This window comes from Entelurus aequoreus, linkage group LG04 (assembly GCF_033978785.1).
Source record: "Entelurus aequoreus isolate RoL-2023_Sb linkage group LG04, RoL_Eaeq_v1.1, whole genome shotgun sequence".
In the NCBI taxonomy this organism is placed as follows: domain Eukaryota; kingdom Metazoa; phylum Chordata; class Actinopteri; order Syngnathiformes; family Syngnathidae; genus Entelurus; species Entelurus aequoreus.
The window spans coordinates 89,916,339-89,930,054 of record NC_084734.1 but is presented as its reverse complement, the minus strand read 5'-3'; the positions used below and the strand labels follow the sequence as shown (position 1 = coordinate 89,930,054).

The window sequence follows — 13,716 nt, the reverse complement described above, 5'->3', positions numbered from 1 at the left end:
ACTATTATGTTAGATCCACTATGGACTGGACTCTCACTATTATGTTAGATCCACTATGGACTGGACTCTCACTATTATGTTAGATCCACTATGGACTGGACTCTCACTATTATGTTAGATCCACTATGGACTGGACTCTCACTATTATGTTAGATCCACTATGGACTGGACTCTCACAATATTATGTTAGATCCACTATGGACTGGACTCTCACACTATTATGTTAGATCCACTATGGACTGGACTCTCACTATTATGTTAGATCCACTATGGACTGGACTCTCACACTATTATGTTAGATCCACTATGGACTGGACTCTCACTATTATGTTAGATCCACTATGGACTGGACTCTCACTATTATGTTAGATCCACTATGGACTGGACTCTCACCCACATATGCGGTCCTCTCCAAGGTTTCTCATAGTCATTCACATCGACGTCCCATTGGGGTTGTGAGTTTTTCCTTGCCCTTATGTGGGCTCTGTACCGCCGTGGAAGTCCTTGTGGCTTGTGCAGCCCTTTGAGACACTTGTGATTTAGGGCTATATATATATAAACATTGATTGATTGATTGATCTACCTCATTCATATGTATCATTTATTTTATTTATGAAAGAGACGTTTTTGTTAACAAGTTAAAGGTGTTTAGCCTAGTGGTTAGAGTGTCCGCCCTGTGATGGGTAGGTTGTGAGTTCAAACCCCGGCCGAGTCATACCAAAGACTATAAAAATGGGAGCCATTACCTCCCTGCTTGGCACTCAGCATCAAGGGTTGGAATTGGGGGTTAAATCACCAAAAATGATTCCCGGGCGTGGCCACCGCTGCTGCTCACTGCTCCCCTCACCTCCCAGGGGGTGATCAAGGGTGATGGGTCAAATGCAGGGAATAATTTCGCCACACCTAGTGTGTGTGTGACAATCATGGGTACTTTAACTTTAACTTTTTGCTGATAATACAAGCATGTTTAACACATATAGATTCCTTTCTTTCCTGAAGACAAGAATATAAGTTGGTGTATGACCTGATTGTGATGACTTGTTGGTGTATGACCTGATTGTGATGACTTGTTGGTGTATGACCTGATTGTGATGACTTGTTGGTGTATGACCTGATTGTGATGACTTGTTGGTGTATTACCTGATTGTGATGACTTGTTGGTGTATGACCTGATTGTGATGACTTGTTGGTGTATGACCTGATTGTGATGACTTGCATTGACAGGAATCAGACAGTTAGTGATGATAACGTCCACATTTTCAAACGGAGGAGAAAGAAAGTCCTCCTTTCTGTCCAATAGCACATGAAAGTGGTTGGTTTTGGCGTCTTATTTGTCCAGCTTCCATACTCCTTTTTATAAACTTTACAAGAAATACATTGGCGGCAAACTCCGTAGCTCGCTCGCTAGTGCGCGCCAGCTTTCTGAGACTCTTATTTTGTTAGCACAGGCAGGATGAAGCAGCGCTTTTATTGTGAAGACAGGAACTGTGCGGTCGGTCTTTAGAGTTTCGACGGCAGGTACGGCGCCAGAGTCTGTTGAAATAAAAAGTGTTTTTCGCCTTCCTGTCGGTCATTTTTTCCTAAAAATGATCTGGCAGCACCCAGCGTCATCTCACAAGACCCTCGGGTGCAGTGAATGTCAATCAAGTGATGTCTTAGTGACGATTCTTGATCGCTAATTTTTAGGTCTGTTTATTTAATGCCTGGCCGGCGATGGACTGACACACCCTCCACCATCGACCGGTAGCTCACGATCAACGTATTGGGCACCCCTGATGTACAGATTACACCTTGTAGAGTAGTGGAGGAATCTTCAAAGCAGCAGATGCTAACATAATACTGTCTTCAAGACAAGGAAAAATTAAAATTCCAGTGACATCGAAAGATTTTTTTCTTCTTTTTTTTTTTTAACCACCAGAGACCTGAACATCATAGACCACGGTGCAAATGTTGTAAAAAATAAATACATAAATACATACACGGGCAATCCATCCTTACATACATATTGTAATAAAATAAGGGAAATATAAGAGTTATAAAACTCCTATGTACAAATGCATAGTACGTATGCATCTACAAAGAGGCCGGGCAAAGTTTCCTCTCTGTCATTTCGGGTTTTGTGGGCGGGGTTATGTAGATATGTGTCAAGTGCTGTGCATGGCACTTACTGTACAAACCATCCGCATAACTCCTCTCGCACCTCTGAAGTTTTTAAAAGTTGGCTTAAAAGTTGAGAGGTACACCACTGGGAGTATCAGGGGCGACTAATGTGGGCGTCCGGAAGAGTTGTGTGAGCGCAAAGACGGACGAAATAAGTACAGTGCAGCGTTTGGCGAGCAGCCTCACGCCGTCACCTTCTCCTTGGCTCTGTCCAGACCCGTTTAGGCCCAAGCTCCTACCCCCGGTTCCGGCTGTCTCCACAGCCCCGACGAACTCACGGTACAGAGCCACGATTTCTTTCAACTTGTCCATGGGCTCCTGGTTGTCGTCGCCCTGGTCCCTCGTGAGAACCAAGCTTGCGTTACGGCAGCCGTCGCAACCAGGGCACGGACTGGTCCGCATGCAAGCTGCTGAGAGCTGAACCAACGCGCCGAAGCTGTTAGATAAAGACCGCAGGGCTTCGTCGGGAGCCCAGCCTACACGAGTAGCCCGCTGACACCCGGACGCCAGGCGTCGAGCCTCCGCTTGGAGAAGAGTCCTCTCAGCCTCCGTCATGCTGGTGGGGCTCGATCCCATGCAACATGTTTCCGTACCGTTGCCATCAGATCCGTTGTGATTCTGGTCGGCTTCCATCTTGTTTGTGTGCTCGGGTAGCGCCCTCTCTAAGACCAACAAAAGCTGATCTATATCATGTCGCAGGGAGGAAAAACCTCCTTTCAGGCCGCCGTAGTTCTTGTTGGTGAGGGAGCGAAGAGGACCCCCAAGCGAGGTTGTGGGAGACACAGGACACGAGACCAAGGGACTGAGCTCAGAAGAGGCAGTGGAGAAGGTAGACAGTGGGCGAGGGTTGTCCTTTAGCAGAGACAAGATGTTGGGATTTTGAGGGGGTATGGTGGGTGAAGGGACGGGAGGGGGTCTCGCCGTCTTTGGACGCGTGCGACGGGAGAACTCGTAGACGGTCAACTCCTCGTCGAAGCTGATGCCATCCTCAGTGTCGCCGCTGAAGCAGTTGGCGTAGACGGTACGGCAGCCACAGGGCTGCTGCGGAGGGGTGCCGTCCTCGAGGGAAGGTGTCGGTGAGTCCCCCCCGAGCTGCATGTTCGAAATGCCCCCCATCCCCACTGCCGAGTGGCACCGCGACTGAGGCTGTTCAGATGAAACACCGTGCGAACTGTTCCCTGTGAAATTCAGATTAGGATGTGATCCGTTGGTCCCGTTGACCTTTCTCAAGTATGAGCTCAATTCCTCAGCCTCCTTAATGGTTGCTATGACAACCTCAGCTCCATCCTCTAATATATTCCCTCTACCGCCTGATTTTGAGGCCACTGTTTCTTTGTCTTTCACAGGGGTCTTGTTTATGTCGGACATACCGCTTGCTACTGACAAACCAGAGCCAAACCCAGATGTGTCTCCGTTTATAGAGCTGGTGGACGGATAGTCCAGGGTCCCTAAAATCTCCTGGGAGCGAGTCATGTACCAAGGAAGAGCCTGGATCTTCCCTCTCAGGGCAGAGGCCGGCAGCCGGCCACCGAGGCTGGAAGAGCTGAACCTCAGATCTGAGCCAGACCCAGATCTGTTCTCTTCTCTACTCGCCTGGCCTTTGGAGTTGCTTGAGGTGAGCGAAGTGGCAATTGATGTTTCTGTGTTTTTGGGTGACAGGCTTTCGTGGCTCACCGAGACCCTCCTGTGACCCGACTGGACGCTGCCATTGCGGCTGCTCCAAGGGTGAGTACCATTTGGTGGACTTGTGCTGTCTGTAAAGACGCCTTTGTTCGGTTCCGTTGGGGAGACTGGAGAGCTAGCGGGTAATGATAAAGGGTGGAAAATCTTTGGAGAAGTAGGTTTAGGTGGTACTGGAGGAGGGGTAGACAACTTTGTACCAGAATTAGAGCGAGGGATAGTGGGTACATTTGGTGGCGTTTTTGCAGGGATCCCATGTCCTCCATTCTCATTTGGCGGTCTCCCCTTTTCCTCAGTTTGTAGCGCAGTGATGGGTAATGGCTGCTTGCTACATCGCACTGCTGTGATCAGAGGTAACCCACCCGTACCGTATGTGACCGACTTGAACTCCATAGTGTCCGGCTCCATCTCCAAGAGGTTGGAAGACATATGTCCAGAGGTGTCCCCATTGCAGTGGGCGTATGATTTCCCACGCTTTGGAGACTTGGGTGGTATAATCTGAGGCTTGGGAGGCAGCTGGGGTTTAGGTGCTAATGGTGGTTTGGATTTAACGTCATGTTTCTCAGCAGCTTTTGTTTTGCCGACAAGGTGGTTAACTATATTTGTGGGACCTTTTAGATCCTCTTTCTTGATTTTACAAGGTTGCATCTTTTTGGAAAGGGGTGAGGATGGCTCTTTTCCCGCGGCAGCTGGAAGAGAATTCCACGTTCCGCTCAACCGGTTAGCGTTCCGCCGGTCGGCCAGCTCTACGTCTGCAAGAGAAAGACACATTTTACTTTCCTTCTTGTGCACATCCCTACGAGTAGAAATGTGCAAGTCACCTCAACAAATAATCATGAACTCATAATAATATACAGTATATAATATAACAAACCTGAAAGATCAGGAACTGGAGGAGTGAATCTCTCCTGTGCATCAAAAAACTCTTCCTCCGACTCGGATGCATTCTCTTTGACCGAGAGATCTGTTTTGAGGTTGGGTGAAGGAGTTTGGAAGAGACACTCTTCATCCTTGGAGAGGCGCTGCTCTGCCTGTCGTGCTTTGTGGCCAGGAATGGAACTGGTTCTCACCGGGACTTTGGGAGGGGTTTTCTTCTTTCGTTTAATAGGCGTTGTGTCAAAAGGCGTGCTGTCAATCATTCGGAGATCTCTCGAACTGGGGATCTTAGAAATGCGTCTCAGTACCTCCCTTCCCTGCTCTTCCTCCTCATCCTCCTCGTCCTCATCATCATCACTCGTAGCCCCAGACGGGCTTGAGAGGAAACTGGCTTTAGAGAGATCAGCAAAGCAGAGACACGCGTTGTCATTGGTCCTGTAGTTGAGATTGGTCGGTCGTGACGGGCCTTGGTAGCGTTTTGGTTCCAGCAGATAGGGTTGGTGAGCATCTGAAGGTTGTGATGCTTCGAGACAATGAGGGGGTTTCTCATCGAGAGCAGCACTCAACGAGCTGCTGGACAAGCTGGAAAAGCTGCTGGTGACCCGTGGATCAGTGTGGTACCAGGTGGTCTTTAAATTCATCTCCTCGTCCATCACACTCAATTTACGCAGGCCACTTCCAGTTGCACCTCCGTCCTCTTCTCCCTCGTAGTCCTTACCGTCCGTGGTCACAATTATCTTCACTTCCTGCTTGCCTTTGTGCTCCTCTCTCTCTTTCCTATCCTCTTCTCTCCTCTTCTCCTGCTCCTCTCGCCGTCTCTCCTCCCAGTCTTGACTTGCTGGGTCTGTGTGTTTGTAATTCTGCGAGTCCATCGGGTCGTCCTCGTCGGTCGAGTCATCCAAGTCACTACAGCAGCGGGACACGTATCCTAACGCCACAAACAATATGTTAGCACATATTTCACTTCATTTGTACTATCTACTACTACCATGAGTGGCTTCTCTAACCGTATGCCCATCCTTGGTAACAAACAAGTGATGGAAATACAGAATCTCCCAAACGAAAGTACACCCCCAATATTTCAGCAATCATTTGGATTTATCACGTGAAACTTGAAAATACAGTGTGGTACCTCAACTTTCAAGCACATTGCATTCCACGACCGGCCTTGTAACTCAAAACACTCAAATCAGCACCATTTATTGAAATGAATTCATTCTCCCTCCCAAAACACCACAATTTTAACATGAAACATGCCTTTAAAAAAAGAACTACTTTTTTAAATGGGAAATATTGTTTGCAAAACCTTACAATAGCATCTATTACAATCAACTACAATAGTTTCATGAAATAAGGTAATAATATTATTCAGCATTTACCTTGGGGACTTTGATATGTGTTTCTAACGGGCTGCTTCTCAGTCGTGTAACAATAGGAACTAGAAAATCCCTGTTTATATCTTACACCAGGGGTCCCCAAACTTTTTGACTCGGGGGCTGCATTGAGTTAAAACAATTTGGCCGGGGGCCGGGCTGTGTGTATATATATATATATATATATATATATATATATATATATATATATATATATATATATATATATATATATATATATATATATATATGTATATATATACAGTATATATATATATATATATATATATATCCATCTATCCATCCATTTTCTACCGCTTATTCCCTTCGGGGTCGCGGGGGGCACTGGAGCCTATCTCAGCTACAATCGGGCGGAAGGCGGTGTACACCCTGGACAAGTCGCCACCTCATCGCAGGGCCAACATAGATAGACAGACAACATTCACACTCACATTCACACACTAGGGCCAATTTAGTGTTGCCATATATATATATATATATATATATAGTCTAAAAATGCATTTTTGTATCTAATATATATATATATATATATATATATATATATATATATATATATATATATATATATATATATAATATATATATATATTAGATACATATAGCGCACTTTCCGCGCGCGCGATGATGTCACGTTATCGATGACAAAATGCATTTTTAGACAATATGATTTGCCTGAGCTGCTAAGAGACACCGCGAGTAGCAAGCGGTACAAAGTGGATAAGAAAAGACAGAAAAAAAAAATAAAAAGCTTAATTTAAAATTTTTTTTTTTTTTTTTTATACTTGGGACTTCCCGCGGGCCTGATTTTGGACGCTAGCGGGCCGGATCCGTAGTTTGGGGACCCCTGTCTTACACGGACGTATTTGAGTGACGTACCGGATAGGTCGGAGTTGACACAAAGCAAAGTTGTATGTCTGTGTACCAAAGACTGTTGAGTCAGGAAACACAGCATCTGCAGCTTGTCAATATTTTTATGGATGAATGTTCTTCGTTTGGACGTTTGTTGCTGCATGCCGCGAACGCTGACATATTTTTAATTGTTTGTTTCTCTGATTTATTTGTCCACTTCTCCTATTTGGCACTAATAACTTTCTCAGCTGCGGTGGTTGGAGGGCAGGATTGTGTCGATCTCTGAGCGGCGCTCAAACCAGCACATAAACGGTCTAATCAAAAGGTATGTTTTTGTTTGTGTGTAAACAAAGCAGGAACAGCAAGATGTAACAATATATTAACTCTTTAATGCTCAAACGGTACAACCCGATTACAAATATTACTTCAACCGGCGACGGAAATGCTCATAACTCGAAAAAGCCGAGAGACAGCTCCATCCAACCATCCAACCATCCACCTTCTTCCGCTTATCCGTAGTCGGGTCTCGGGGGCAGCAGCCTAAGCAGAGAATCCCAGACTTCCCTCTCCCCAGCAACTTCATCCAGCGCATCCCGGGGGATCCAAAGGTGTTACCAGACCAGCTGGGAGACATAGTCTCGCCACCATGTCCTGGGTTTTCCCCGTAGTCTCCTACCGGTCGGACATACCCTAAACACCTCCCCAGGGAGGCGTTCGGGGGGCATTCTGACCAGATACCCGAACCAACTCATCTGGCTCCTCTCTGGTGGCTTTACTCCGAGCTCCCATCGAATGAAAGAGTTTCTCACCCTATGTCTAAGGGAGAGTGCCGCCACCCGACGGAGGAAACTCATTTCAGCCGCGTGTACCCGTGATCTTGTCCTCAAAGCTCATGACCATAGGTGAGGATAGAGACGTAGATCGAGCAGTAAATTGAGAGCTTTGCCTTCCGACTTAGCTCCTTTTTCATCACGACGGACTGATGCTGGGTCCGCATCACCGCAGGCGCCACACCGATTCCGCTTGTCGATTTTACGACCCACTCTTCCCTCACTCGTGAACAAGACTCTGAGGTACTTGAACGCCTCCACTTGGGGCGGGATCTCCTCCCCAACCCGGAGATGGCACGCCACTAGGGATGTCCGATAATATCGGACTGCCGATATTATCGGCCCATAAATGCTTTAAAATGTAACATCGGAAATTATCGGTATCGGTTTCAAGATTATCGGTATCGGTTTCAAAAAGTGAAATTTATGACTTTTTAAAACGCTGCTGTGTACACGGACGTAGGGAGAAGTACAGAGCGCCGTGGCGAAGTTGGTAGAGTGGCTGTGCCAGCAATCGGAGTGTTTCTGGTTACTGGGGTTCAATTCCCACCTTCTACCATCCTAGTCACGTCCGTTGTGTCCTTGGGCAAGACACTTCACCCTTGCTCCTGATGGCTGCTGGTTAGCGCCTTGCATGGCAGCTCCCGCCATCAGTGTGTGAATGTGTGTGTGAATGTGTGTGTGAATGTGGAAATAGTGTCAAAGCGCTTTGAGTACCTTGGAGGTAGAAAAGCGCTATACAAGTATAACCCATTTATCATTTATCATGTATTAAACCTTAGAGGGTCGTAGCCTGTTAGCTGCTAGCATGCCGCTAACGGGCTAGGATAGACTGACCATACGTCCTCTTTTCACCGGACATGTCCTCTTTTGCGGGGCTGTCAGGGCGGAGTTTCTTAAATGCCTCCAATGTCCGGCATTTTGAGTTAGGGTTGCGTGTATTTTCAATGTACGTTCAGGGTTAAGAAGGGGTTGACAACAAAACAAATTGTGTGCGCAGCAGCATTGGTGAGGGAGGGGCAGAGACAAAGAGAGAGGGAGTTATGATAAACGCGCATGCGTCGCCAGGCTCTGCTTTTTATCCATAGATTTATCACATTTTATTTTTTATTATCCAGTGTTTCCCACACATTTATTTATTTGTGGCGGCCCGCCACAAATTAAAAAAAAAAATTTTTTCCTTTTTTTTTTTTTGTCCTGTCCAGCTTCTCAGGCAAATCATATAGTTGATGTAGATGCCCATATAGGCTGTTCACATTTACTTTACAAAAGAGAAGTGTAGGATACTTCTCTTGTTGCCTTATTTGTATTTGACCACTACTGTTTTCTGTTTATTTGTTACTGACTGTGGCAGGACACCTCTGCCTCTGTTTCACTTTATGTTGCTGGTAAATAATATGCTTGTAGTAGTAGGCTAAAGTTCAATTATTTAGTATGCACTAATTAAAGGGGCAGAGCTTTAAGAGACATTTTAGCTTTTATAAGATATATTTTTTGTAAGAACCACAATTAATAAATATATTTCAGTGAATAACTTATTGTTCAAATCTGTATATAAATATGTACATAAAGTGTTGTAATTATATTGTAAAATGGATGGATGGATGGACGTTCAAAACAAAACTGTTATTATTAATTAGTAAGTATAAATTTTTTGAGCCTTTTTAGAGAAAATCATATCATTGTAGTAAATTATGCAAATTATGCGATGATGTCATGGTGACCACGCCCATAACCACGCCCCCACCGCCACAGGTATCTTGGCAGTTTATGGGAAACACTGTTATCTATAGCAGGGGTGTCAAAAGTGTGTCATTTGCGACCCACAGCTAATGTTTTAAAGGCCCACGGCACATTCTAAAAATATTATTAAAGTAAACAAAAACATAACAAAAGTGAAATAAAAAAGCTTAAAGGTTAAATGTAATTTAGAAAAAGTTGCAATGTTGACTAATAAAACAAAGCTGTTTTTTTTCTTTCAAACTGTCATTGCTCAAAACATAATATTGAATCAAAATCAATGTTATCATGAATTATTGACCTATCCAAGGTTCCCATTACTTCACATCAAATATTACACTAAGAAAAATATTTTTGGTGGAAGATTTTGCAAATTTGGTAAATAAATAACCCAAAATTTTATATTTTGTTGTTTTCTTACTGTACCGAAAATGAACCGAACCGTGACCTCTAAACCGAGGTATGTACCGAACCAACATTGTTGTGTAGCGTTACACCCCTAGTCAACACACAGCCATGATTGTCTACAGTCAAGCATGGATAGTGTCATGGTCTGGATGTAATAGTCACATATAATCAAATGGTTGCTGAAAGGTGAGTGGCGTCTTCAGTCTTGTGTAAGAGTGATGCATTAAATGGCCATGTGAGATATGCATTAAATGGCCATGTGAGATATACATTAAATGGGCCATGTGAGATATGCATTAAATGGCCATGTGAGATATGCATTAAATGGCCATGTGAGATATGCATTAAATGGCCATGTGAGATATACATTAAATGGCCATGTGAGATATGCATTAAATGGCCATGTGAGATATACATTAAATGGCCATGTGAGATATGCATTAAATGGCCATGTGAGATATGCATTAAATGGCCATGTGAGATATGCATTAAATGGCCATGTGAGATATGCATTAAATGGCCATGTGAGATATACATTAAATGGCCATGTGAGATATGCATTAAATGCCATGTGAGATATGCATTAAATGGCCATGTGAGATATGCATTAAATGGCCATGTGAGATATGCATTAAATGGCCATGTGAGATATACATTAAATGGCCATGTGAGATATGCATTAAATGGCCATGTGAGATATGCATTAAATGGCCATGTGAGATATGCATTAAATGGCCATGTGAGATATACATTAAATGGCCATGTGAGATATGCATTAAATGGCCATGTGAGATATACATTAAATGGCCATGTGAGATATGCATTAAATGGCCATGTGAGATATGCATTAAATGGCCATGTGAGATATGCATTAAATGGCCATGTGAGATATACATTAAATGGCCATGTGAGATATGCATTAAATGGCCATGTGAGATATGCATTAAATGGCCATGTGAGATATACATTAAATGGCCATGTGAGATATGCATTAAATGGCCATGTGAGATATGCATTAAATGGCCATGTGAGATATGCATTAAATGGCCATGTGAGATATGCATTAAATGGCCATGGTCATAAAGTGACTATTCAAAGTGTTGTTGCTCACTTGATAGGGATTCATAGCACACGCCCTCTACTACGGCGAACTTCCCCCACACACCTTCTTCAGCTGGAATACGGTGCACCCTCACTTTGGGGCGCCCCATGCGGAAGACACTGAGACTGGGGTCCACCAGGAGTTTGCAGTAGCCTCCCAGCAGACATGCTAGGTCTTTGGCTGCCAGAGAGTCCATCAGTAAGGCAAACGGCTGGGAGATGGAGGGCATTGCAGAAGACCGTGTAAAGCGGAAGTGATTCCAGCCAGAGGGTAAGGGAGAAAGAGGCGATGGAGTGGGACAAAGGAGGGAGAGAGAGTCACATTTGAGTCCAGTGAATTGGCCTTATGCCGCTCACACACACTACACTCCCTCGGGCTACTTGGCTGTCACAGGAGCCGTGCTTGACCTATATTTACTCCAGCATCAATTCTCTAAATGTGTGTCAGCGTAAGAGCGCCTCCATTTTTATGAATAATAGAGGCTGGTATGTCAGCGTCCGTGTAGCACGCCTACCTTCATGTCGTGCAGTGAGATGCGCAGGAGACTGACTTTGTCCGACTCGGAGAGCAACTCCACCCGGCTGATGCTGCTGAACTCCACCAGTGTGGAGATCACGTTGAGCTTGTGGTTGATGACCTGACTCATCCCATACTTGGCTCCCACTAACAGGCTGACCAACACCTCCCTCTCCTGAAGCTGAGTGGCGACGAGAGATGAAAACATGCACAGATAAAATCCATTAGCAAGTGTTCAATAGGTTTCAAAACAGAGCTTACCTCATTCTCACCATTTACACCAGTGGTCCCCGACCTTTTTGTAGCTGCGGACCGGTAAACGCTTGAAAATGTGTCCCACGGACCGGTGGGGGGAGTGGAGGGGGGGTGTATTTTAAAAAAAAAAAATTGTTTTGTTTTTTTTCCCCATAAAGAAATACAATCATGTGTGCTTACGGACTGTATACCTGCAGACTGTAGTGATCTATATTGATATATAATGTATATATTGTGTTTTTTATGTTGATTTAATTTTTTTTTTTTAAATGTATTTATTTTTTTTTAAATTTCTTGTGCGGCCCGGTACCAATCGGTCTGCGGACCGATACCGGGCCGCGGCCCGGTGGTTGGGGACCACTGATTTACACAATCCCATAAGATACAAAACAATAGCAAGCATAAAACTTGGTGCTTTAAAATATTCAAATGCTCAATTTTGTTTGGTAACATCATTTAGCTCATTTACCATGAATTGATTAACGTGGACCCCGACTTAAACAAGTTGAAAAACTTATTGGGGTGTTACCCAATAACCAAACCCCGCCCCCCCCTTCCGTGCGTCGGTTGAGGTGGGCGGGGTTTGATGGTAGCGGGGGTGTATATTGTAGCCCGGAAGAGTTAGGGCTGCAAGGGGTTCTGGGTATTTGTTCTGTTGTGTTTATGTTGTGTTACGGTGCAGATGTTCTCCTGAAATGTGTTTGTCATTCTTGTTTGGCGTGGGTTCACAGTGTGGTGCATATTTGTAACAGTGTTAAAGTTGTTTATACGGCTACCCACAGTGTGACCTGTATGGCTGTTGACCAAGTATGTCTTGCAGTCACTTACGTGTGTCTGCAGAAGCCGCATACAACATGTGACTGGACCGGCACGCTGTTTGTATGGTGAAAAAGCAGACGCGTTGTAGAGGATGTGCTATCACAGCACGCCCTTAATATTGTTGTCCGGGTGAAAATCGGGACAAATTTGGGAGAATGGTTGCCCCGGGAGATTGTTGGGAGGGGCACTGAAATTCGGGAGTCCCCCGGAAAAATCGGGAGAGTTGGCAAGGATGTTGCAATGGCGGGATAGCCATTCAAAGAAGGTGAATTCATTAAAAAGTGCATGTTAGATTTTTTAAAGAAATCTTTTCTTGCGGCCCAGCCTCACCCAGTCTCTGCATCCAGGTAAATTGAGTTTGAGACCCCTGTTATAAAGTGTTACTGAGTATTTACCCAATATTAAAAGGAGAGTAAAGCTGTAGTAACAACAATCTAGTGAATGATGTGAACACATATAATGCAGATATAAGACTGAATTTACTGAAAGAGCTTTATGCTTTAGACCAGTGGTTCTTAACCTGGGTTCCATCCAAGCCTGGGGGTTTGGTGAGTCGGCCTCAGGGGTTCAGCGGAGCCTCCGCCACGGAGGTAAAGACACATCCGACTTATCGTGTAAATAAAAACTTCTCCCTATCGGCGTATTATGGATACCCCCAAACAATGTTCCCTCTAATTTTCCATCTGATTTGCAGGTTTTTTGATTGATTGATTGAAACTAGGGATGTCTGATAATGGCTTTTTGCCGATATCCGATATTCCGATATTGTCCAACTCTTTAATTACAGATACCGATATCAACCGATATATACAGTCGTGGAATTAACACATTATTATGCCTAATTTGGACAACCATGTATGGTGAAGATAAGGTACTTTTTAAAAATAATAATAAAATAAGATAAATAAATTAAAAACATTTTCTTGAATAAAAAAGAAAGTAAAACAATATAAAATCAGTTACATAGAAACTAGTAATTAATGAAAATGAGTAAAATGAAGTGTTAAAGGTTAGTACTATTAGTGGACACAATCATGTGTGCTTACGGACTGTATCCCTTGCAGACTGTGTTGATATATATTGATAT

The 13,716-nt window shown here is 44.3% G+C and overlaps 1 protein-coding gene across 2 annotated transcripts in view; it reads right to left on the bottom strand.

Annotated features, from left to right (window-relative positions):
- Positions 1-348: 348 nt before the first annotated feature.
- Positions 349-13,716, bottom strand: part of frmpd1b (FERM and PDZ domain containing 1b) — a 108,570-nt gene continuing 95,202 nt past the window's right edge. The window contains exons 14-17 of one of the 2 annotated variants that reach the window (XM_062045992.1): positions 11,554-11,736; positions 11,049-11,250; positions 4,715-5,644; positions 349-4,592 (exon numbers count right to left, since the gene is read on the bottom strand). In XM_062045992.1, coding sequence (XP_061901976.1) covers positions 2,224-4,592; positions 4,715-5,644; positions 11,049-11,250; positions 11,554-11,736 — 3,684 coding nt within the window. In that variant the 3' untranslated portion in view covers positions 349-2,223. The remainder of the gene's footprint in view (positions 4,593-4,714; positions 5,645-11,048; positions 11,251-11,553; positions 11,737-13,716) is intronic. The other variant, XM_062045993.1, reaches the window with a different exon arrangement.